This window comes from Pelobates fuscus, chromosome 7 (assembly GCF_036172605.1).
Source record: "Pelobates fuscus isolate aPelFus1 chromosome 7, aPelFus1.pri, whole genome shotgun sequence".
NCBI lineage: Eukaryota > Metazoa > Chordata > Amphibia > Anura > Pelobatidae > Pelobates > Pelobates fuscus.
The window spans coordinates 28,312,823-28,336,200 of record NC_086323.1 but is presented as its reverse complement, the minus strand read 5'-3'; the positions used below and the strand labels follow the sequence as shown (position 1 = coordinate 28,336,200).

General features: G+C 41.3%; 1 protein-coding gene across 2 annotated transcripts in view; it reads left to right on the top strand.

The window, feature by feature from the left end:
• The window catches only part of SLC1A7 (solute carrier family 1 member 7), a 77,654-nt gene extending 70,689 nt beyond the window's left edge, over positions 1-6,965 (top strand). Inside the window, exon 11 of one of the 2 annotated variants that reach the window (XM_063427848.1) lies at positions 6,553-6,965. In XM_063427848.1, coding sequence (XP_063283918.1) covers positions 6,553-6,777 — 225 coding nt within the window. In that variant the 3' untranslated portion in view covers positions 6,778-6,965. Of the gene's footprint in view, positions 1-6,549 lie in introns of both variants that reach the window. The other variant, XM_063427847.1, reaches the window with a different exon arrangement.
• Positions 6,966-23,378: the final 16,413 nt, after the last annotated feature.

Below are 23,378 nucleotides of genomic sequence, written 5' to 3'. Positions count from 1 at the left end.
TTAAGATGGAATCTACAGGATTTGGCAACATGCTGGATGTGAGGCTCAAAGGTGAGACCAGAGTCAAGTAGGACGCCAAGACAGCGCGCTTGCAAGGATGGACTGATGTTGGTACCACAAACTTGGAGGGAGAGCGAAAGAGGAGGATCAGTATTAGGAGGAGGAAAGACAAGGAGCTCAGTTTTTGAGAGATTGAGTTTCAGAAAGCGGGAGGACATCCAGTCAGAGATGGAAGAAAGGCAAGCAGTGACATGTTGCAGGACGGCAGGGGAGAGGTCCGGGGAGGAGAGATATAGTTGGGTGTCATCAGCGTACAGGTGGTAGTGAAATCCAAAAGAGGTAATAAGTTTGCCAAGAGAGGCAGTATAAAGAGAAAATAGAAGGGGACCAAGGACGGAGCCTTGGGGAACTCCAACTGAGACAGGGCAAGGGGAGGAGGTATCATTAGAAAAGGAGACACTGAATGAGCGTTGGGAGAGATAAGAGGAAAACCATGAGAGGACAGAGTCACAGAGACCAAGCGATTGAAGAGTTTGAAGAAGGAGAGCATGATCAACGGTGTCAAAGGCCGCTGAGAGGTCAAGAAGAATTAGTATGGAGTAGTGGCCTTTGGATTTAGCTGCGATTAGGTCGTTAGTAACTTTGATAAGGGCAGTCTCTGTAGAGTGGAGAGGGCGGAAGCCAGATTGAAGAGGGTCAAGGAGAGAGTTGGAATTGAGGAAATGAGACACACGGGTAAAGACAAGTCTTTCCAGAAGCTTTGAGGAAAAAGGGAGCAGGGATATGGGACGGTAGTTAGAGGGGGTGGATGGGTCGAGGGATGGATTTTTTAGTATAGGTACTACAGTGGCATGTTTAAGGTCAGCAGGGACGATGCCAGAGGAGAGCGAGCAGTTGAAGATGTGTGTTAGAGAAGGCAGGAGACAAGTGGAGAGAGATCTAATAAGGTGAGATGGGACAGGATCGAGCGGGCAAGTGGTGGGGCGAGAGGAGCAAAGAAGAGCAGCCACCTCTTGGTCAGTAGCTGGGGAGAATGTCTGAAGGGTAGGAAAGGCATGATCTATGTGTGATTGAGAAACAGAAAGGCAAGGAGGGGAGAATTCTTTCCTTAGCTGTTCAATCTTGTCAGTGAAGTAACATGCGAAGTTATCAGCAATAAGGTTAGTTTTGGGGGTGGCCACAGCAGGGCGAAGAAGAGAATTAAAGGTGTGAAAGAGACGCCTGGGGTTGCGGGAACATGAACTAATGAGAGTGGAAAAATAGGACTGTTTGGCAAGGGCAAGGGCTGCACTGTATGAACACAATATGAATCTATAATGGAGAAAGTCTGATTGTGTACGAGACTTCCTCCAGGAGCGTTCAGCACAACGGGAGCATCTTTGCAGGTAGCGCGTTGATTTAGTATGCCATGGTTGGGGGCGGGTCCTCCTCGAGGTGCTTGTTTGGAGTGGCGCTGCAGTGTTCAAGGCAGATGTAAGAGTAGAGTTATATATGGAGATGGCCTGTGAAGGACAGGAGAGGGAAGGGATGGACAGCAGTTGTGAATCAATGTCAGCTGACAACTGTTGGAGATCAAGAGAATTAAGGTCCCTCCTGAGTTGAGGGGGGTTAGGCTGAGGTTTTTCGGTGAAGGGGTATGTGAGAGCAAATGATAAGAGGTGGTGATCAGAGAGTGGATATGGAGTGTTGCAGATATTAGATACTGTACATGCATAAGTGAAGATTAGGTCAAGGGTATTGCCAGCTACATGGGTGGGAGAATCTGCCCACTGCGATAGCCCGAGGGAGGAAGTCATGGAAAGTAGTTTGGTGGCTGCAGAGGTCAAAGGTGGGTTTACAGGAATATTGAAGTCCCCGAGAATTAGGGATGGAATGTTAGAAGAGAGGAAATAGGGTAGCCAGGCAGCAAAGTGGTCAAGGAAGAGAAGAGGGGAACCAGGGGGGCGGTAAATAACAGCAATGTTAGCAGAGAAGGGTTTGAAAAGGCGAATTGAGTGTATTTCAAATGATGGGAAAGAGAGAGAAGGGGGGGTGGGAAGAGGTTTAAAAGAGCAGTGAGGGGAGAGGAGAAACCCAACACCACCACCTTTACATTCAGAGTTTCTTGGGTTGTGGGTAAGTTGGAGACCACCGAAGGACAAAGATGCAGGGGTGGCAGTGTCAGAGGGGGAGAGCCAGGTTTCTGTTATGGCTAGTAAATCTATAGAACGAGAGATGAAGAAGTCATGGACAGCAGTGGATTTAGTTATATTGCAAACAGAGCGTGCGTTCCAGAGGGCAGTATTGAAGGAGGATTTAGAGGAACATGAGATGGGTATGAGATTAGTGTGGATCCTTGGGTTAGTATGTGCTGAGTTTGTTGCGAGGGGCCGGGGTTAGGAGAGACATCACCAGCAGCTAGGAGCAGAAGGATAGAAAGGAAGTGAAGGTGGGAGTAGGATTTGAAAGTTTTGTAGGAGGGTATGTATGTAGAGGATTTGGGAGGAGTTGGTGGAGATAGGCTGGAAAGGTATGTGTAGAGTGCATGGGATGAATAGAGAGGGGAGGGGAGTAAGGTGGAAGTAATAATTATGGTGTTGCTAGGGACAGGTGAGTGAAAGGATAGGGATATTTTAGTGATGAGAGAAGTTAGTGTTAAAGTGAAAAATAGAAGGGAGAACATTAGAAAAAGTGTATTATATAGATATGTAGATCATATATACAAACACACAAATATCAATGAGGTGAGGAGAGGTTTAGTGATTTGATTGGTGTGTTAAGGAAACCAGCTGATGTGCACTATCTATAAGTAAGTTGTCGACCATGGGGTGGGTGGGCAATCTTCCAGAGATGATACCTCTGCTCTGAAGATTCAGCAGGACTTGGTTGCTTGGGAGTGCTGGGTGTTAATGCTGTTTTAAGGGGCCCAGTCTCTGCTCTGAAGATTCAGCAGGACTTGGTTGCTTGGGAGTGCTGGGTGTAACTACTGAATAGCGCGCAGATCCTATTCACACAGTTCAATTGCCATGGAGCCGAAGTCTTTAACTACACGAATGGGCTCCATGGCATAGCTATCTGGGTTAACACATTCACATAAAGTCTGGTCCATAGTCAAAAGGCAAGAGGCGGGCAAGCAGCCCCCTCCAAGGACACGTGGCGAGGTCGGTTTCGCCACAGTACCCTTATGTGGGATGGCTATATTAAGGGTTCCAAATTAGGGAGTGAGTTGTAATAATAGATTGCTCCACATTTTCTTATTCTTAAATATGGCAATGCCACACAAGAATACCAAATTAGAGAGTTATCTACTAAGCAGCTAAAAGATCAAAATTAAGAAAAGCCATTTTCTTAATTTTGCTCTTGCCGCTGTTTAGTAGATAACTACCTAAATAAAAATTGATACCCTATTTAAGGGTACCACACTAGGGAGCTGTTAGTAGTTGGGTTGACATATTTAACAATACCAAATAAAGGAGCTACCTACTAAACACAATAGGTCCTATTTAGTACCTTTAAATATGGTAATCCTACATATGGACACAAATGAACTAATAAACGAAGTGTACATTGAAGATTGTAGTTTAATGCACAATTAGTCCATTCTTCCATTAGTTAATTCTTCCATGAATCGATTTTTGTCTGATTTTTTTATTCTTCCAAAAACTAATGCCCGTGTCTTGTTGGAACACTGTTGTATAAAGCAAGTGCTAGTTACAGTAAGAAACATTCGATTTAGCAGCAGAACCTGATTAAGGTTTCCCAGGGAACTAGGCAGGGTGCCAGATTGGGGCCCCTCCTAGAACCCTGTGCCCTGTTTCTGTGGTGTGTGTGTTGACGGAGTGATGTGCGTGAGAGTGTTGTGTGAATGGAGGAAGATGAGAACTGTATGGTTGAAGGCTAAGTATGTCTGTAAGTGTTGTTTGTGTGGTGGCTGAACTGAGTGTGTCTCTGTAGAGGAGTTTGACTGGTGTGTGCGTATGTTGATAGATATATCCTCCTGGGAACCGAGGAAAAAATGGTCTTCCTATATGCCATCCATTTTTGGTGAAAAGGAAGAGTAAGCCCGGGATGTCCTCTTTACAATACAGCAGGGATCGAGAGAGTATTTTAAAAGAATAAAAGGAGATGCATGTGACCAAAATGTCCAGTACAGAGGACACAAGTTAATGGACTGGGTCTCAGGAGGGTATGATAGATTCCTGGTGGTCTTGTGGAGGGTGAGCTGGATCCCTGGTGACCTTGGGAGGGAGCTCAATTGAAAAATTCACAAAAAATATCAAGTGAAAACCGGTGCCCTGTCTGAGCCCGTAGCCTAAGCGACCCGACTTGGTCACCTAATGGGTAATCTGGTTCTGTTTGGCAGCTGTTTCTCTCTTAATTACATTTCTCTTGGGGGGGACGGGACATTTAGCTGCTCTGCAGGGTTTCGGTTTTTGCACTGTTATGTCACAATATCAGACATGTTTATTTTCTGGGGTTGGCTATTTCCCTTATATCATATATGTATTTAATATAGATATTTAATTTTATTTCTTTTAATAAATTGAATGTCCCCAACAGCACCCTTTTACATGGATTTTTTGTTTTGTTTTGTACTTATACCAAAAAGAAAACTAATTAGAAATTAACATCAGTGTTAAATACATAGCAACTACTGATATAGATCCAAATATTGATCTTTGTTATATTCAGAGGAAGCCAAATTATTATAACAAGTGCACTTGGAATGGAGCACGAATTAGACACCAGACGCGTGTTGGTTATCAAAATAAGCCTCTGTCGTTTATTCTTCAGTTGGGTTTTTATACCTTAAAAAGTAAGTGCTTATGTGCAAATACTCATAGGACAGTAGTAGGAAGGGAGTGAAAGGGTGAAAGGAGTACAGATAAGACATAGGGATGAACGTCATGTGCATATAACAAATACATTCTGAGAAAGAGAAAGAACAGACTGATTGAGAAGAGAGACATCTCAGGTGGGGGCTATCTGCTCCTGGAACTAGACATATATGGTCTAAAATGTCGTTTTAAGCATCAAGCATTTCCTGAGTCCAAGTTAGCCAATTTTAATATAGCATATCATTATATGACACCTATAAGCTTGAACCTTGGAATCAAAGTAAATTCTATCACACTGCTTGTTAATATCTATATTTTTTTCAAAATCAACTCTGTTTGCTGTTCTTGAATAGTTTTTTGTTTTTCTTGTTTTCCAACATGTATCATAGAATATCTGTTCATAGATTACACTACCCCTGTCCCCCTCCTTGTTTATCCATTTTCCATAACTCTACTCTCGTTATTTGTTTTTTTCGTGTATTTTTTTTTTTTTACTGAGCTTTCAACCTGTTGCGAGTTAAACGGAAATCTGGAAATTCTTTGACTATGGGCGTTTCTGACAGGAAATCAAGATATATTTTTATTAACCTTTTAACTCCAATGAAAGCTCTTTAGTGCATGGAAGCTAAGAACCAGTCCTCAATGTCAGGATGTGTGCTGCTGTACACACTTTGGCATGTTGCAGGGTTTGTGTTATCCCACAAGTTGAGCACTGTATTTATTTCCCTTTCATTTCCCTTCATTCCCAATACTGAGCATCATAAAATTATCTAAAGTGTCAATATATATATCCATCAATGTATCAGTTTTACCCTGTTACAATGTAATGCCGGGTATTGAGATTGGACAAATCCCAGCAATGGACAGGTTAATCCAGTCTCCGAGGGGTAGGAAGGAAATGGGAGGCTGTGCACTAATGAGCTGCGTAATCAACCATACATGTTTGGCTGGGGCACATTTTCCAGATTAGGGGAAATGTTTCCCGATTCTCCCATTTTTTACAGTCAATTCTTGCTTTGTTTAAAAGCTAAATTTAAATGTTTGTAAAAGTCAGAGCAAGAAGATACTACACCTACAAAACAATACTTCTCTTAATTAATTAGAATACCCTGAGCCCTCTCTTGCTTAATTAGAATTCATTCGCTTTTTTTCATAAACAACATTAACTGTAAACTGTAAACCTGTATAGGTCACCTATCAACCAATGTTCAACTAGGGACACTTTATCAATAAATCCACAGGCATATGCAAATATAAATAATCCCATGTAATTAAATCATTTGCTATGTAGGCAGAACAGCATGTGATTACTTAACAAGTATATATGTATACAGTATATCCTATCTATCTATCTATCTTTGTTTTACTGATACTGATGGAGCTGTCCATTAATTATTCCGCCCAGCTCGAAGAAGCAAGGTGTGATCAGGAAGCTGGTAAATTATTTGTGACATCTGGAGCCTCTAGTTCAAACTTCCTTATTTCAGATGTACAGATATGTAAAGGCTGGCGTTGTAGGTGGGGAGATTTGATTGACACCTTAATCACTAATAAAGTATATATTTTAAATTCCAATTAAAGTTGAATTATTGGAAGGGTTGGATAGCAGGGGAGGAGGTAGTTGCCCCTTCACTAAGTACCAACTGCAACACTTCATACAATGACAGGCATAGATAGAATAAAGCCAGTTATGAACTGTATTCGCTTGAATAATTATTCTGTCTATATCAAGCAGGTCCCTCTGATATGTGAAACAAAGCCAATCAGTATCCATCAAATCATGGCGTACCAGCGGAATGGCTGTGTGAAAAGTCGGAGCGCACCTCACCTCTCCACGTCCCCACAGGAGTTTCACCAGGTACAAGTAGATCCCGAGACAGAGAACCCTGAGCCCTCGGGAAAATGCTCAGACAAAGACCATTGCACAATAGAGATCAGTGAGCTGGAGACGAACGTCTAACAAAAAACGATGTAGGACATTCACCAGCAAATATTCATTAACTGCACTGCAGCTAGTGGAGAAATACGGCCTTTTCTTTTCATTATCCGTCAGGAAGAAGGTACACAATACATTATAGTCATGAACCAGCATCAAGAGGAAGAAACTATTTGTAAAAACTTTTATTTGTCTTTGGACAACCATATCCACAAGGCTGGTGGTCACTTATACCACGTGCCACAACTCGTGGTTATCAACAATCCACAAAGTTAACCACGGACGTTAAAAGTTTCATTTCATTCACCACCACATCTTGTTTTTCCTTAGTCATCTATCCTGTCATTTCCAGTAGTATTTGAATTTTGAGAAAGATCAGCTGATGTACACTTTACGAAGGGTGGAAGATAAGAGCAATAAAATTATTGTTGGTTGGCACGCTTAATGGAACAGAATAGGGAAATGGAAAAATCATTAGGACATGAAACATTGCTGTGGAAAGAACAATGGGAAACGATTGAGAAAGTTGTTATTGTTCCCCAACGTGTGCGTCCGATCTTCTGATGTTATGGCGTACGTTACATAACAGTTTGCACAATGCTGGATGAGAATTGCCACAAACTGCCAAGTGATTTTCCAGAAGTACAGAAATTAGAGGTGACACAGCAATCACCAAAATATGGTGCCAGGACTATTTGGCAATTGGTAAAATCAAAACACAGGCTTCACTACAAAGTAAAAAAGAAATGGAGACAGGTTATAATGGAAAATGCATCCAAAATAACAATTTAGTGCAATTAAGTAGCATATAGATACAGGGATTTATTCACTAAGCTGGAATCTTGGAGAAATAAGGGATTTGCTATTTTTTTAGGCTGGACAAATTCTTTAGTTCAGTGAATTTGCTATTTTCATCTAAAATTTGCAAGTCTCGATGTCACTTGTCAGCAAAACACGTATTATCTGTCAAAGCAGAAATATTTTAAACTCTGAGGTTTCACCACATTTCCAGTTGATTAATAGATTTTACTAGGACAGTGTGCCTTGTGAGTTTACTGAATCCAGTTGAAGATGACCTCCCAAATTTGCCAGTTTTGGCAGGGCCATCCTGAATTCAAGCTCCTGTCATCCCAGTATAGTTTACCCCCAACATCAACTTCCTGCAAATATCTTCACTTCTGCTATCCAAATAGGGCGGACCCACACTTTCTAGGGACAATACCTGGTGTCCCTAAAAGTGGGACACCAGAAACAAAGTCTGGATGGAGGGACAGGACCCTAAAATAGGGACTGTTCTGTTGACATCAAGACTGTTGGTGGCCTGGGTTAGCTCCCTGTAATGGAGTTCTCCACTCCTTTTGCGTGTCACTAGTGAGGCAATAGATGTCACTCGCATGCCCCCAAAGGCCTGCCCACCATGTCCCAATGTCATACCTGTCAATGTTGAGAGGTTTACATCCCTGTATCCTCTAGCTGCTTATTGTGTGCTTCCAGTGCCCTCATACCATACTGCTGCCTGGCACAACACCCATGGCATGAGTATGGACCAGGAAGTAAATTCTCTAACAGTGTTAAGTGTAGGAGTATAAATATATACCAAGGACTCCAGTGACCCCATACTTTATTGGGTCAACATTTTAATTTAGTGCATACACATTAATCAGCACATATATCAATGGGTATGTATGCAAAAAAGAAAAATAGAAATGAAAAACACCACATTTTGCCCCTTTAACAAATTTCTTGTTGAATTTGTATTTTTTAGGCTATTTATTGATTAGATGCTAATGAAATGGACCAATCTCTGTCTGGACAGATTGATGGTTTTCTGTTGTATTAAGTCTGTTTCCTAAATCTTATCTATCAAGGTGTGGCTCATGCATGAGGAGAAAAGAAAGACACTGACACAGGTAGTTCAGTAGCAATTCAGAATTCTGGTGTATTGTTAGAAACAGTGGCTTTTATAGCCCATCACAGTGCGGCGGGAGACATACATATTTTGTTCCATATATGGCAATAGCATAGCATAAGCATATTATGTTGGTCGTTTTCTAGCACACAGGTGTTTCCTGTGGTTGTTGATTTTTGGTATTTTGTCGGAAAAAGATGAAAGGATGCAGGTGGGCGTCAGCAGGCACGTTAAGTTTCGTTTCTTCAAGCTGTCTCTTAGTTTTAAGGAATTGAAACTTATGTTATATTCAATATGGCATACAATTTAGTTTTGGATATTTCATAGACATTTCAAATCTATATTCTATTCCATCACACTAACAATAGCTGAAACTAGAGATGTGACCCAATAATATCCTGTTTTTGTATTGTGTAATATATATATGCTTACACGTATGTGATATATATGTACAATAATAACCTCAGAAAATTATTTCTATAATTATTTTTTGCTAAACATCTCGGTGATAACGTTTCTTAAAAGGGCGGTTAAAGCAGAGCATTCATGGGAATTTGCTTGGTACCGTCATATAATACATTAAAAAACAACATATACCTCACGATCATTATTTTTTTGAAATGGAATGGTCACTCGCATGATATTTAATATTATATTTACTCATCCCAATATACAATACATTTGTATTTGTAAAGGTATTAAAAATTTAATTTAATGAAATCCACACATCTTTTTCCTGCAACCTTCCACCTCCATCTTAGCCCCCATAAATCTGTTCAGCAATTAGTTTTTTTCAAACTGAACAAAATAATTCTAGCTTTCCATGATTTTAGTTGGGTATTAAAGGCTTTCAGTATCATCAGTCATGTCAACAAACAGTTTAATATTCTCTGTGAAGTTGATGGACAGGAACTACTAATCTGTTCAACGATGGTAACGTAAGATTCTAATTGGCTGCTGACACCAAACAAAAATAATGATGTAATACCACGACGGCCATCTCTATTTTGAAATAACGGCCTACATTAACTAGATGAAGATAACATTTATCCAATGGAGATATTCTTTTAAATTGATTTAATTCAAGTTTTATTTCACAGAGGAGCAGATACACTGTGTATTCTGTAGCACTAATTTCTCTTAGGACAGGTGCAGGGGAAAAGGGAAATTGTGCTAGAGACTTGCTGATTGTTTGGCAGGGCCTAGTTGGACAGCTTGGTGTCTTAAAGGGAAGCTCTGGTCACCATAACAACTTAATCAGAATGAAGTTGTAATGGTGTGAGAAATTATCTGAACATTTTTACATTTTTAACTCCTTTTTCTCAATGAGGTCCTACTGATAGGCTGAGGGCATCAGCAGACATTCTCAGCCTATCAGCGGCTTCCTTGAGCCTGGGGACCTCTTCGCACCATGGCATCTTCATTAAACAGCAGGCAGGGTGATACTTCAGTACAAGGTGTCCAATAAAGGTGCGGTAAAGAAATACAACTGAACGGAGAGAAAAAAGGATTTAGTGGGAACCAATCAGATTATTGGGTATGTTCTCACAACTAGTGCCAGGCTGTTTGAGTCACGCTGAGTAAAGGGCTGGGGATAATAGGAGCCATCTTCTGCTTGTATATAGGTTGGTTATCTGAGAAAAGGAAGTTCTTCATAATGGAGGGGAGTTCCCACAACTTGAAGCAGCTTATCCCCTAAGCTACCCTGTAAACAATTCCGGTTTACCACATCATGCACTGGGAATCAGCGGGCATTTATAACGTTGCTGCCTCTCCCCTGTCCTTGGTGGCTGAATAATGTTATTTGCAGCTCCCGAGGAGAGCTCTGGGATATATACTGCTATGCCGACAGACATTAACCACTTAAGGACACATGACATGTGTGACATGTCATGATTCCCTTTTATTCCAGAAGTTTGGTCCTTAAGGGGTTAAAAGAGAGCCTGCAAGGGGAAGCCAGTTCTCCCCTCCCTGTGGGTGCTCCCTCCCACCTCCCTCCTTTGCAGGCAGCTTTTATTTATTTTTTAAAAACCTCCCTGCCTCCGCCTCCCTCCTTCCCCTTTGTTGGCCGGCGCGCTGCATGTCCTCCGAACTAAAAACTGGTCCAATCACAGTGTTCTCTATAAGAAGTCTGTGATTGGGCCGTGCCCCTGTGAAGTAATGATGGGGCGTGGAAGTCAGAACTTCGTCTAGCGCTTGGTTCAAGTTTTTACTGCTTTCGGAGCCAGGGAACCTTATACATAGTGCCCAATAGGGCATTTTACACAGACAAGGTCCTCCCCCACCCCCCCGCTCCAATGGGTTAAAGTAATCATTTAACATGATTCAAATGCCCATGTCCAAATCTGGGAAATTGTCAATATGTCGATCAGTGTGTTTCCAGTTTTGCTGCTTTGGGACAAAAATGTAATTCACCTTGAATGTAACACATTTCTCACTTTACTGAATAACCCTGTGAGGGTGAGATTCAGACACAGTGAGAAAAATCATAGTGGATGTGTTAGTAAATATTATAGCAAATTACCGGTATATCCAAATTGCAATCTCTAGGCTAAACCAGCCAACCAGTAAGACTTACGCCAAGCAAGAGAATTTTTCCAAACCTGATTTTTGCAATTTGGGTTGAATTCACTAAAATTCACAGTTTAGTAAATAACTCTGTAAGGGATTGATTACAGTGTGAGGTTCACATGGGAGCAGGACATCCGTAAAAAGAACAATTTGTTATTCTGTGACCCAGCACGGCAATGCAGGATAAATTAATCTTACTTTATTACAGAACAAATGAGTAGGATGTGTGCTCCTGTCTAAAATCACGACGTAATAATTTCCACTTATGAAAAGCCAACTGTTAAGGATTGAAAATAAAAGATTCCGATTGTTTAATACTCATTTGCCGCTGATGGTGTTTTAAACAAAATAAAAAAATTGGAACTCTAAGATGGGTGGAAGCAATGTGTAAAAAGGGACAGTTGAAGGCTGTTATGGTGGAGGCTAGCAATATCTCTGTTGTTTCATTTTAGAGAATAAACTATTTGGAAAGATTTTGTCTCTGTTTCTTGAAAAATAAATACATTAAAAAACTTGAAAAACCTATTGACAGTGTGTTTTTATATGTGTCCATTGACAATCAATAAAGCCTTAAAGGGTTACTTCAATAAAAAAAAAAGTGCTTTCATAAACACAGCTTTGGCCTTCCTCCCCGAAGTGCCAATTTTGAAGAAAAAAAAAACGTAAAAGGCTTAAACTTACATTTTATTTCTCTCTCAGAGACCAAGTTCTCCCACAGTCTGATCCTCTATAGCTGACGTCATTCCTGGTCCCAGGTTGGGGCGGAAGGGGTTTAGCGTACTGGCGCCAGATGGCAATTTTGCACAGAATTGACATTACCCAGCCTTTTTTTCTAGGCTTGCTAATGACGCTGTCGAAGGTGGCGTTATACGTGCAGCAGTTAAAAGTTTAACTTCTGTATGTGAAACAATTGAACTACTGCTTTCCCAAAGATAGTGTCATAGATAAAATGTACATAAAGGGTTACAGCATTTGCCTTAGTTAAGTTCTACCACGTCTGCAGGGGTTAAACGCTAAATAGTTTTGTCTGCAGTTTCTGCAGATGGTTTTTCTGTTTCTCGTGAAATGTCACAGTTTGCTTTAACCTTGCATAGTTTAGATAACACTTTCAAGTAAGTCATTGTTGCTTTGACACATGCGTAGTAGACTAATGCCAATTTATATATGCAACACTCTTGCAATTAAATGATGAGATGGTTTTGAACCACAAACGGAGTCTGTGGTTTTATTATCGGTTCTCCCGAGCGCACGTATATCTAATTAGGAACCTCTGGTTATCTTTTGGATGATTTATCCATCATAAATCAAAAAATATACATTTACGGAGAGAACATAAATGGAAATTAAGAAAATACTCTCCATTCACCGACTTATTTGTACTGATGCTGCTGTGCTGGTAAACGTCATTCCGAAGTCAGTTCAAATAAAGAAAAAAAGTATTTTGCTGCACTCATTGACACGTCCAAGGAAATCAGCAGAAACTTATCTTGCAATAGTTAGGGTAGAAAAAATAATTCACAAAGCAGAAACAACCAACAACAAATACATGTGGACAAATAATACGTCCAAAGAAGGGGTGGGGGACATCACAAAACAAGAAAATAGTGAATAGGATATAGAATAGAACATGGAGTTGTTGGAGCTCAGAGGGGCAGTTACTGACAGATGTACCTGGCATGCTGTGGTCCATATGGCCACGGAGAGTCGGACACGACCGAACGACTAAACAACAACAACAAGAGACGCTTCCTCAGCAATTGTTAGACGCGAAACGCGTTCTGTTCACTATTTTCTTGAACAGTACAGATGAGTAGTAATTTTAATTTGTTTGGATCAGAATCAGAAATCATTCAATTCTGTTACACAAAAAAAAAATTCAAATGTTTTTTTTCCCTAATTTACAAATAAAAATTAAGGCCATAGAGATAAAACTATTTTTTATTAATGCTTATCATTTTATAAATAGAATACATAAAAAAAGTCATCAGTCTCGTCTGGTGTTTACTTAAATGGCACTTCAAGCACCATAACCACTACAGCTCTTTATAATAGTCATGCCGAGGATAGCCTTTTAATTTAGTCAAACATTTTTGAGCTGTTTGATAATAATACAAAGCTATCACAGCACCCAAAACCCAGTTCTTACTGTCTCTCAAGTGATGTAGACGTAAAGTTCTGCTTTATATCTCCCGCGTTGTACGTTGCAGCTGTATATACGATTTTTCTAAACTTTTGCATAGTTTAGTTTTATGATATAAAAATATTTTTAAGCTATCATCCTAATTGTATGTAATTGTGCAGGCACGTGGATGGAACAAAACTAGAGTCATTTTATTGAATTTGATGATTCATTTAAAGAAATCCAAGTTTTACAATCACTTTCCGCAATAAAATCTCCCCGGGGTAAGGTTGGTTTTCTTCACGGCAGAATGCATTTGTTCTTCCACTAAACCTTCATCATGTTAATGCTGTTATTGGCTGTACAACCAGGTCATTCAGGGACAGCGACAGAAATGACCATCATGCAATGACAGTGAGGATTCCCCATCAATCCAGACTTGTCCAGGAAATGCCACACAATAAAACGTAATTAAATATGTGTTAATACAGGAAAATAGATATATCAGGGCTCATAGCGGTATTAAATGTTTTTAGTTGTAATTTCTTCAGCAGATTTAACATAAAAATTATTCTGCTTTATGTTTACACCTGTCAAAGACTTAAAGGTTCACTCCAAGCATCATGAACACTATAGTGATTTCAAGTGGTCATGGTGCCTGGAGTCTGTGTAGCATCTGACTAATAAACAATGAACACACAGCAATTAATACCTCTGCTGCAAGAAGAGTAACTTCACCTCCAGAAGGCCACTAGGGCATCATAAGCGTGCCCGGAAGAAGATTTAAGGGTGGCTAATTTGAATTCTGTGCAAATAGGGCATCTGACGCCAGCATCCACAAAATTAACAGGAAAGTAAAACATCCAGCACCTGAACGAGCAGGATGTGAATTTGTGTAGCTCCAAGAGATCACCCCGATATACGCTGCTATTTCCAACCACCAGCCTACCTGCCAAGTTCCAGTGGGGCTCCCTGGATACATTCCCACATGGGGAAGAAGAACAAAAATTACCGTGTGGATCCGGGCTCTGGCTACAGAGATATCGGATTTATGCAACAGGCCACGTGGACAGCACCTCCCAAGATGGTGGAGGTCATTACGACCTGTTACACTACTATTACGGGAACACGCCATCCCATATAAGTAGGGACCCCATCGACTGATAGCAGACAAGGATGACAAGAAGCATACTCTGCTACAAGTATTGGATGCAACAGCCTTCTTCCAGTCCCTGGGTCTACCAGCATAGCCGGTTCAGAAGGACGCTTGACCATCCTGGACGGTGGAGAAGATCACTCCTTTTGTGCCCAGAAGTGCAATGTCAGAGACCATGAACTCTCCTGCTTGATACCTTGAGTGGCTGATATCACTGTCCTAAATACTAATGTTCAACTTTTTATGATTTAACTGGTGTGTGTGTGAGTGAGTGTGTGTGTGTGTGTGTGTGTCAGTGAGTGTATATCTGTCAGTGTGTGTGTCTCTGTCAGTGAGTCTGTGTGTGTATCTGCCAGTGTGTGTCTGTCAGTGAGTGAGTGAGTGACATGAGAGGGCGGAAAAATAGATTTTTGCCTAGGGCGGCCAAAATCCCTGCACCGGCTCTGCCCATTAACGATCTACTAGTTAGCTAACAACCCCCCTCAAACCATTCTTGAGCGGGTCATGGAACCCTTCTAATGAAGCGTACGCTCCACTACATGTTCGCCCTAATAACCAGACACTTTGTTGCTTAGTTACCCTCCTGGCCAGAGTTGGACAAACTGTAAGTCACTTGAAGTTCACTATATGCACACCAATGCCATATATGCTACACGCAGTCACCACATAACTGTACACAGTTGCAGGCACATAATGTGTTTCTCCTAGTTACCCCAAGCAACAGCGAGAAAACGTAATATTTTGGCAAGCAGGGTCCGAAAGTTAACATATATTTAAAAAAAAAAGGTCAATGCTATACCTGTGAAATTGGGATTATTGCATTATACTACCCCTCTTTGCTTTGTTGTTTTCACTTTCAACATGTGTACTGAGATTTTGACTCTGACCACAAAAATAAAGAATAAAAAAAAATAAAAAGTGGAAGAAAGATAATTTTTTGCACGTTACCATGGTACTAAACTCAAGAGGCAGCAATTGCAAAGAGCACCTGCCTTGCAAAGACTGTTCTTTGAGCTGCATTGGAAAGTCTGTGATTGGACAGACACAGAAAGTCTGGGCGGGGTTAGAAGGGGAGGGCTTGCAAAGGCTGCAGACAGCTTTTGCAGCTGTTTTTAGATTTACCCCCAATGAAACAAATGCATAATTAAAAGCATGCTTTGGGGGTATATCTACTAAAAAGTGATTTTTAAAAAATTATTTGGGCAGTACTTTTGAATTTAAAGTTTGCAATAAGTTACAAAATAACTGTTGTAGATTATTTTGCTACAAAGGCGATGTCAGTTCCACCTAACCCTTTGCTAAACACCCTGCCATACAATGTGTTGGACATGCTTCTGCCAAACTAATGGATGATAAGGTTTAATTTTAGGTCAGTAACTTACCCTGTATTATTTCCCTTTGGGAAGTCTTGTTGCCTTGTGCTATTACAGCCCCACTTTGGGAATGGCTAGAATATTAAAGGAACATTATAGGGTCAGTCAGGGCCGGTGCTAGGATTTTTGACTACACAGGCGAAGATGCATTTTGACGCCCCACCCCACGCCTCTCCCCAAAAAATAAACAATGCATCTTCACCTCTGTGTCTCGTAGCCCCCTTTTGAATTTCTTAGCCCCCATTAGTGTTGCATATCCAACCTCTTCAATGTCTTACCCCTTTGGCCCCTTTGTGCCCTTTAGTGTGTCTCCTACAACCCCTCTTATGTATTTCTTACTTCCCCGCCAGCCCATTTCTGTCTCTTTCTTCCCCTCAGCCCCTATCTATCTCTCTTTTTTTTCCCACATAGACATGGATACAGGCAAAAATACATACATGCACAAATACACAAACATACAGACACACAACCATACAAGCACACAGACATAATTATTCAGGCACACAGTCACAAAGATATACAGACACACAGTCATAAAAGGCACACAATCAAACAAACACAGTCATACAATCTACACATACAGGTACATTGTCGTGCAAACACAGACATACATTCATACAGACACAGGCACACACAGAAATACAGACACAGACATAAAGAAACAGAGAGGCATATAGAGACATACATACACAATGATACAGACAGACATACACACACACACACTGACAGACAGACATACACACACACACACTGAAACATATACACACACACACACACACTGACACAGATATACACACACACTGACAGACATATACACACACACACTGACAGACAGACATATACACACAAACACTGACAGACATACACACACACAAACACAGACAGACACACACACTGACAGACATATACACACACACACACACTGACGGACAGACACACATACACACTGACAGACAGACACACATACACACTGACAGACAGGCACACACACACACTGACAGACAGACACACATACACACTGACAGACAGACAGACACACACTGACAGGCAGACACACTGACAGACAGACACACACTGACAGACATACACACACAGACAGACAGACACACACACACACACAGACAGACAGACACACAGACAGACAGACACACAGACAGACAGACAGACACACGGACAGACAGACACAGACAGACAGACACACAGACAGACACACAAACACTGACAGACATACACACTGACAGACATACACACACAGACAGACATACACACACACTGACAGACAGACATACACACACTGACAGACAGACACACACACACTGACAGACAGACACACACTGACAGACATATACACACACTGACAGACATACACACACACTGACAGACATACACACACACTGACAGACAGACAGACATACACAGACAGACAGACACACACAGACAGACAGACATATACACACACACTGACAGACAGACATACACACACACTGACAGACAGACATACAGACATACACACACTGACAGACATATACACACACTGACAGACATACACACACACTGACAGACATACACACACACTGACAGACAGACAGACATACACAGACAGACAGACACACACAGACAGACAGACATATACACACACACTGACAGACAGACATACACACACACTGACAGACAGACATACAGACATACACACACTGACAGACAGGTTCAGGAGGGTGGCTTACCTGGGATCCAAAGTGCTGCCTGAGGTAGTTGGGAGTTGGAGGAGCTGGTCCTGCCCAGCCCCCCTCCTCTCTGCCTCCTCTCTGCTCTCTTCTTGGGGGGACTTCCTCCCATGCTGAAGTGAGGGGCTGGCGGTAGCTCTGCCCCTGCTGGGCGCCAGCCGCGCTGTGTGCTACAGAGGGAGCAGGGATATGACGTGTTCATATCCCCGCCCCCTCCACACAGTCCGCGGCACTGCCGGCTTGCGCTCGGTCACGCTACAAGAAGTGACCGGCAGGAGAGGGGAGCTGTGCGCTTCCCAACCTCCTGCTGGTCACCCGGACTTTTGCGCCCCCCGGGCCGGTGCGCCCTAAGGCGGCCGCCTGAGCCGCCTTATGGACGCGCCGGCCCTGGGGTCAGTAACACAAACATATATTCCTGGCCCTAGAGTGTTAAAAACACTATCTAGCCCCCCTGACACCTCTAAATGTAGTAAAACTCTTACCTAGAAAAGAGGGACATCGGGATAGAGAAGAGAGACAGAGGGATTTGGGCCTAAAATAGGGACTGTCCTTTCTAAATATGGACACCTGGGAGTTATACATGTGATGTGATTTTAGTCAATATATTATAATGGGGATATTTGGAAGGTAGGGCTTTAGAGTAGGATGTACTGGGGTGCTTTATTCTAAAAGAAAGTTGAGCTTGATAAAGGCACATGTATAATGATTTCATGACATCTATTATCTAATTATCAATCTATATTGATAACAACTAGTGATGTCGCGAACATAAAATTTTCGGTTCGCGAACACGAACTTCCGCAAATGTTCGCGAACGGGCGAACCGGGCGAACCGCCATAGACTTCAATAGGCAGGCGGATTTTAAAACCCACAGGGACTCTTTCTGGCCACAATAGTGATGGAAAAGTTGTTTCAAGGGGACTAACACCTGGACTGTGGTATGCTGGAGGGGGATCCATGGCAAAACTCCCATGGAAAATTACATAGTTGATGCAGAGTCTGGTTTTAATCCATAAAGGGCATAAATCACCTAACATTCCTAAATTGTTTGGAATAACGTGCTTTAAAACATCAGGTATGATGTTGTATCGATCAGATAGTGTAAGGGTTACGCCCGCTTCACAGTGACAGACCAAACTCCCCGTTTAACGCACCGCAAACAACCGCAAACAGTCCATTTGCACAACCGCAAACTCCCCATTTGCACAAGGTTGGATACCGATCGATGGTTCGATATTCTGAGCGCTCTCTGATTTACTGTACACGACTATTCGATATTCCCACAAATTTTATATAGCATTTTTATGCATATGCATATAGCATTTTATGTTTGTTTGAGACCACCTTAAAAATATTGGATATCGCTAAAAATCATGATCACTATATACTTTCTCTACAAACCTCTAAAATGAACCAAACTACTCATCCATCCGCTATACCACTTTATCCCACCTAGAACTAGTGCCCAGTTAAAATACTTGACTCTTACTTACCCACACTCAGTCATGCCACACACATTTCACCACTACTCTCACTGAATCCCTCTGACTACGGCTAAATTCATCTTCTACATCAGAACACTACTCCTAAGATGCACTTGATATACTCTTTGTTCTAATTATAGAGTGTATTTACTTTTGTACTTAGAGATCTTCAGTTTGCTACATTTAGTGTATCTCCCCCCTTTTGGTCATAGTTATTTGCTACTATTTATGGCAATTCTGCCACACACATACTTATAGCATTTCTTCTGACCATATTACTATTATTTTTGGACTAGTCGATTCTATCCTATTAGATCCTAATTTTATTACTTGCTTGTCTAGTATCTGTGTGTTTCTCCCCCAAGAGGGATTAATAAAGAGTTTTTTGTTCTTTGCTCTCTGCGCTCCACTTTTATATTTATTATTGCAGAGTAGCTCTTTTTTTCACATAAGGATACAAGGTCTTTTTGGGAGGCAGATTGTTTTTAATCTGCAACCCATTAGTCCTATTTTTTCTTTACTCCTAAGATTGGGTTGTATCCATGTCTCGGGTCTTTCATTTAGAATAGGGGCAGCTTCGGTCTCCTTCAACACTGACACTCCAGTGCATATTATTAAAAGATTGGGCAGATGGAAATCCTCAGTCTACAACCGATATATTCCTCATCCCGAGAAAGAAATGAGGAAAGCTTTTAAAAGTTTGGCTTTTTAAATTTGATGCAATAAGTATGTTTTTATTTAATACCTTTTAACCCTCTTTGCATGAACCCGATTTACATATATTACTAATATGTTTCTGAACATATATATTATATTATTCACTCACTCACTCACTCACTCTCTGGGCCGGCCTAAGACATAATGCTGCCTAGGTCCAACAATAAATGACTATGGGGGATAATGTATAATAAACACAGGTTACTGGCTACGGGGGGGATAATGTATAATAAACACAGGTTACTGGCTATGGGAGGATAATGTATAATAAACACAGGTTACTGGTTGTGGGGGGATAATGTATAATAAACACAGGTTACTGGCTATGGGGGGAATAATGTATAATAAACACAGGTTACTGGCTATGGGAGGATAATGTATAATAAACACAGGTTACTGGCTATGGGGGGATAATGTATAATAAACACAGGTTACTGGCTATGGGGGGGATAATGTATAATAAACACAGGTTACTGGCTATGGGAGGATAATGTATAATAAACACAGGTTACTGGCTATGGGGGGAATAATGTATAATAAACACAAGTTACTGGCTATGGGAGGATAATGTATAATAAACACAGGTTACTGGCTATGGGGGGATAATGTATAATAAACACAGGTTACTGGCTATGGGAGGATAATGTATAATAAACACAGGTTACTGGCTATGGGAGGATAATGTATAATAAACACAGGTTACTGTCTATGGGAGGATAATGTATAATAAACACAGGTTACTGGTTGTGGGGGGATAATGTATAATAAACACAGGTTACTGGCTATGGGAGGATAATGTATAATAAACACAGGTTACTGGCTATGGGGAATAATGTATAATAAACACAGGTTACTGGCTATGGAGGATAATGTATAATAAACACAGGTTACTGGCTATGGGGGGAATAATGTATAATAAACACAGGTTACTGGCTATGGGAGGATAATGTATAATAAACACAGGTTACTGGCTATGGGGGGATAATGTATAATAAACACAGGTTACTGGCTATGGGGGGGATAATGTATAATAAACACAGGTTACTGGCTATGGGAGGATAATGTATAATAAACACAGGTTACTGGCTATGGGGGGAATAATGTATAATAAACACAAGTTACTGGCTATGGGAGGATAATGTATAATAAACACAGGTTACTGGCTATGGGGGGATAATGTATAATAAACACAGGTTACTGGCTATGGGAGGATAATGTATAATAAACACAGGTTACTGGCTATGGGAGGATAATGTATAATAAACACAGGTTACTGTCTATGGGAGGATAATGTATAATAAACACAGGTTACTGGTTGTGGGGGGATAATGTATAATAAACACAGGTTACTGGCTATGGGAGGATAATGTATAATAAACACAGGTTACTGGCTATGGGGAATAATGTATAATAAACACAGGTTACTGGCTATGGAGGATAATGTATAATAAACACAAACACAAAAAAAGAAAAAAAAAAGAAAAAAGAATGCAGCTTCAGAATTAATCTAAATTGTATGCTGTCTAGGAGGTGGAGGGTCTGGGAGGGAGGGTCTGCTGCTGATTGGCTGGAATGTGTATGCTGACTGTGAGGTACAGGGTCAAAGTTTACTCAACGATGACGAATAGGGGGCGGACCGAACATCGCATATGTTCGCCATCCGTGGCGAACGCGAACAAGCTATGTTCGCCAGCAACTATTCGCCAGCGAACCGTTCGGGACATCACTAATAACAACATAATAAATAAATTGATCAGTGGTTAGGAAGATTGTCAGTAGAACCCCATAGCTTATGATTGCCTATACTCACATGTGACAGATGCAATTGCAGCCTAGAAGCCCGAAGTACACCAGGCCATCACTTGTCCCTACATGATAAATATGTACAACAGTGCAGATTAACAGTGTAAGCCTCATGGGCCCTACCTATGTTATACGAGTTGCTTTCGTTAAATTACCGTATATACTCGAGTATAAGCCGAGTTTTTCAGCACATTTTTTGTACTCGAGTCAATAGTCTGTACTTATACTCGAGTCAATAGTCTGTATTATGGCAATTTACATTGCCATAATACAGACTGGGGGCTGTGGGGGCTGGCAGAGAGTTTACTTACCTCTCCTGCAGCTCCTGTCAGCTCCCTCCTCCTCCGCGCCGTCTGTTCAGCACCTCGGTCAGCTCCCACTGTAAGTCTCGCGAGAGCCGCGGCTCTCGCGAGACTTACAGTGTGAGCTGATAGAGGAGCTGACCGGACCGGCGCAGAGGAGGAAAGAGCTGACAGGAGCTGCAGGAGAGGTAAGTAAACTCTCTGACAGCCCCCTCCTCCCCCCCACTGAACTACCAATGCCACTAGACCACCAGGGAAGGAGCCCCCCTCCCTGCTATGTATAAAGCAGGGAGGGGGGGACGAAAAAAAAATTAATAATAAATATTACAAATAAAATAATAAAAAATAAATATTAAAATAATAATAATAATAATTAAATAAAATAAAATAATACAAATTAATCAAAAAAATATTAAAATAATTAAAAAAAAATAAAAATTGCCCACTCCCCACCAAGGCTCTGCAACACACACACACACACACACACACACACACACACTGCATTCATACACACACTGCACACATACTCATACACACATACACACACGCACACACACACACTGCACTCATACACACACTGCACTAATACACACATTGCACTCATACACACACTGCATTCATACACACACTGTAAATAAATATTCAATTAATATAATTTTTTTAGGATCTAATTTTATTTAGAAATTTACCAGTAGCTGCTGCATTTCCCACCCTAGTCTTATACTCGAGTCAATAAGTTTTCCCAGTTTTTGGGGGTAAAATTAGGGGCCTCGGCTTATATTCGGGTCGGCTTATACTCGAGTATATACGGTATATCTATTCATCCAAAAACGAGTGTGTAGCGGAGAGCTGATTTCTCGCAGCTATTCTCCACTTTAGATCCAAGGAAGGCTCAGGAACAAGTCATTAGTAAATCCACAGCAGAGTTTCCAGCAGGTAAAAAGGTACAGCGAAATCCCCACAGCACTCCCAATAACTGGACGACACACAGTTTCAGGAGTAGAACTGACAATCGTTTATTCCAAGGTTTCTTATAAAGCCTGCTCCCATGCAAGGGAGGGGACTACAGTAATTATGACAGTAACCAATACCATTCTTGTTACCTCCCACACATCTCCTCCCCTCAGAGTGAGTCATAATCCCCTTAAGTTGTGCAGTACTTTACCCCAAACTTGGATGTACCCCTAAACCATCACATATCCTTAATATCAGGGTACCGCTAGGTAGCCCTGATCTGGGTGAATATAATATCCAAAATTCACCCAGATCGGACCAGGGGTTCGGTAGTTACAGGCAGGTGAAGTTTGACCGACCGCACACGAGTTGGTATCCGAAAAGGGTTCCATGAGAATGGGCCCTGCGGTCGGTCTCCGTTCGGCAGTTAAAACAGACATTTATAATTGCCATCCACATTTACATTCACCTAGATAGTGATTCCCTCATTCGGTACTTTATTACTACCGAAT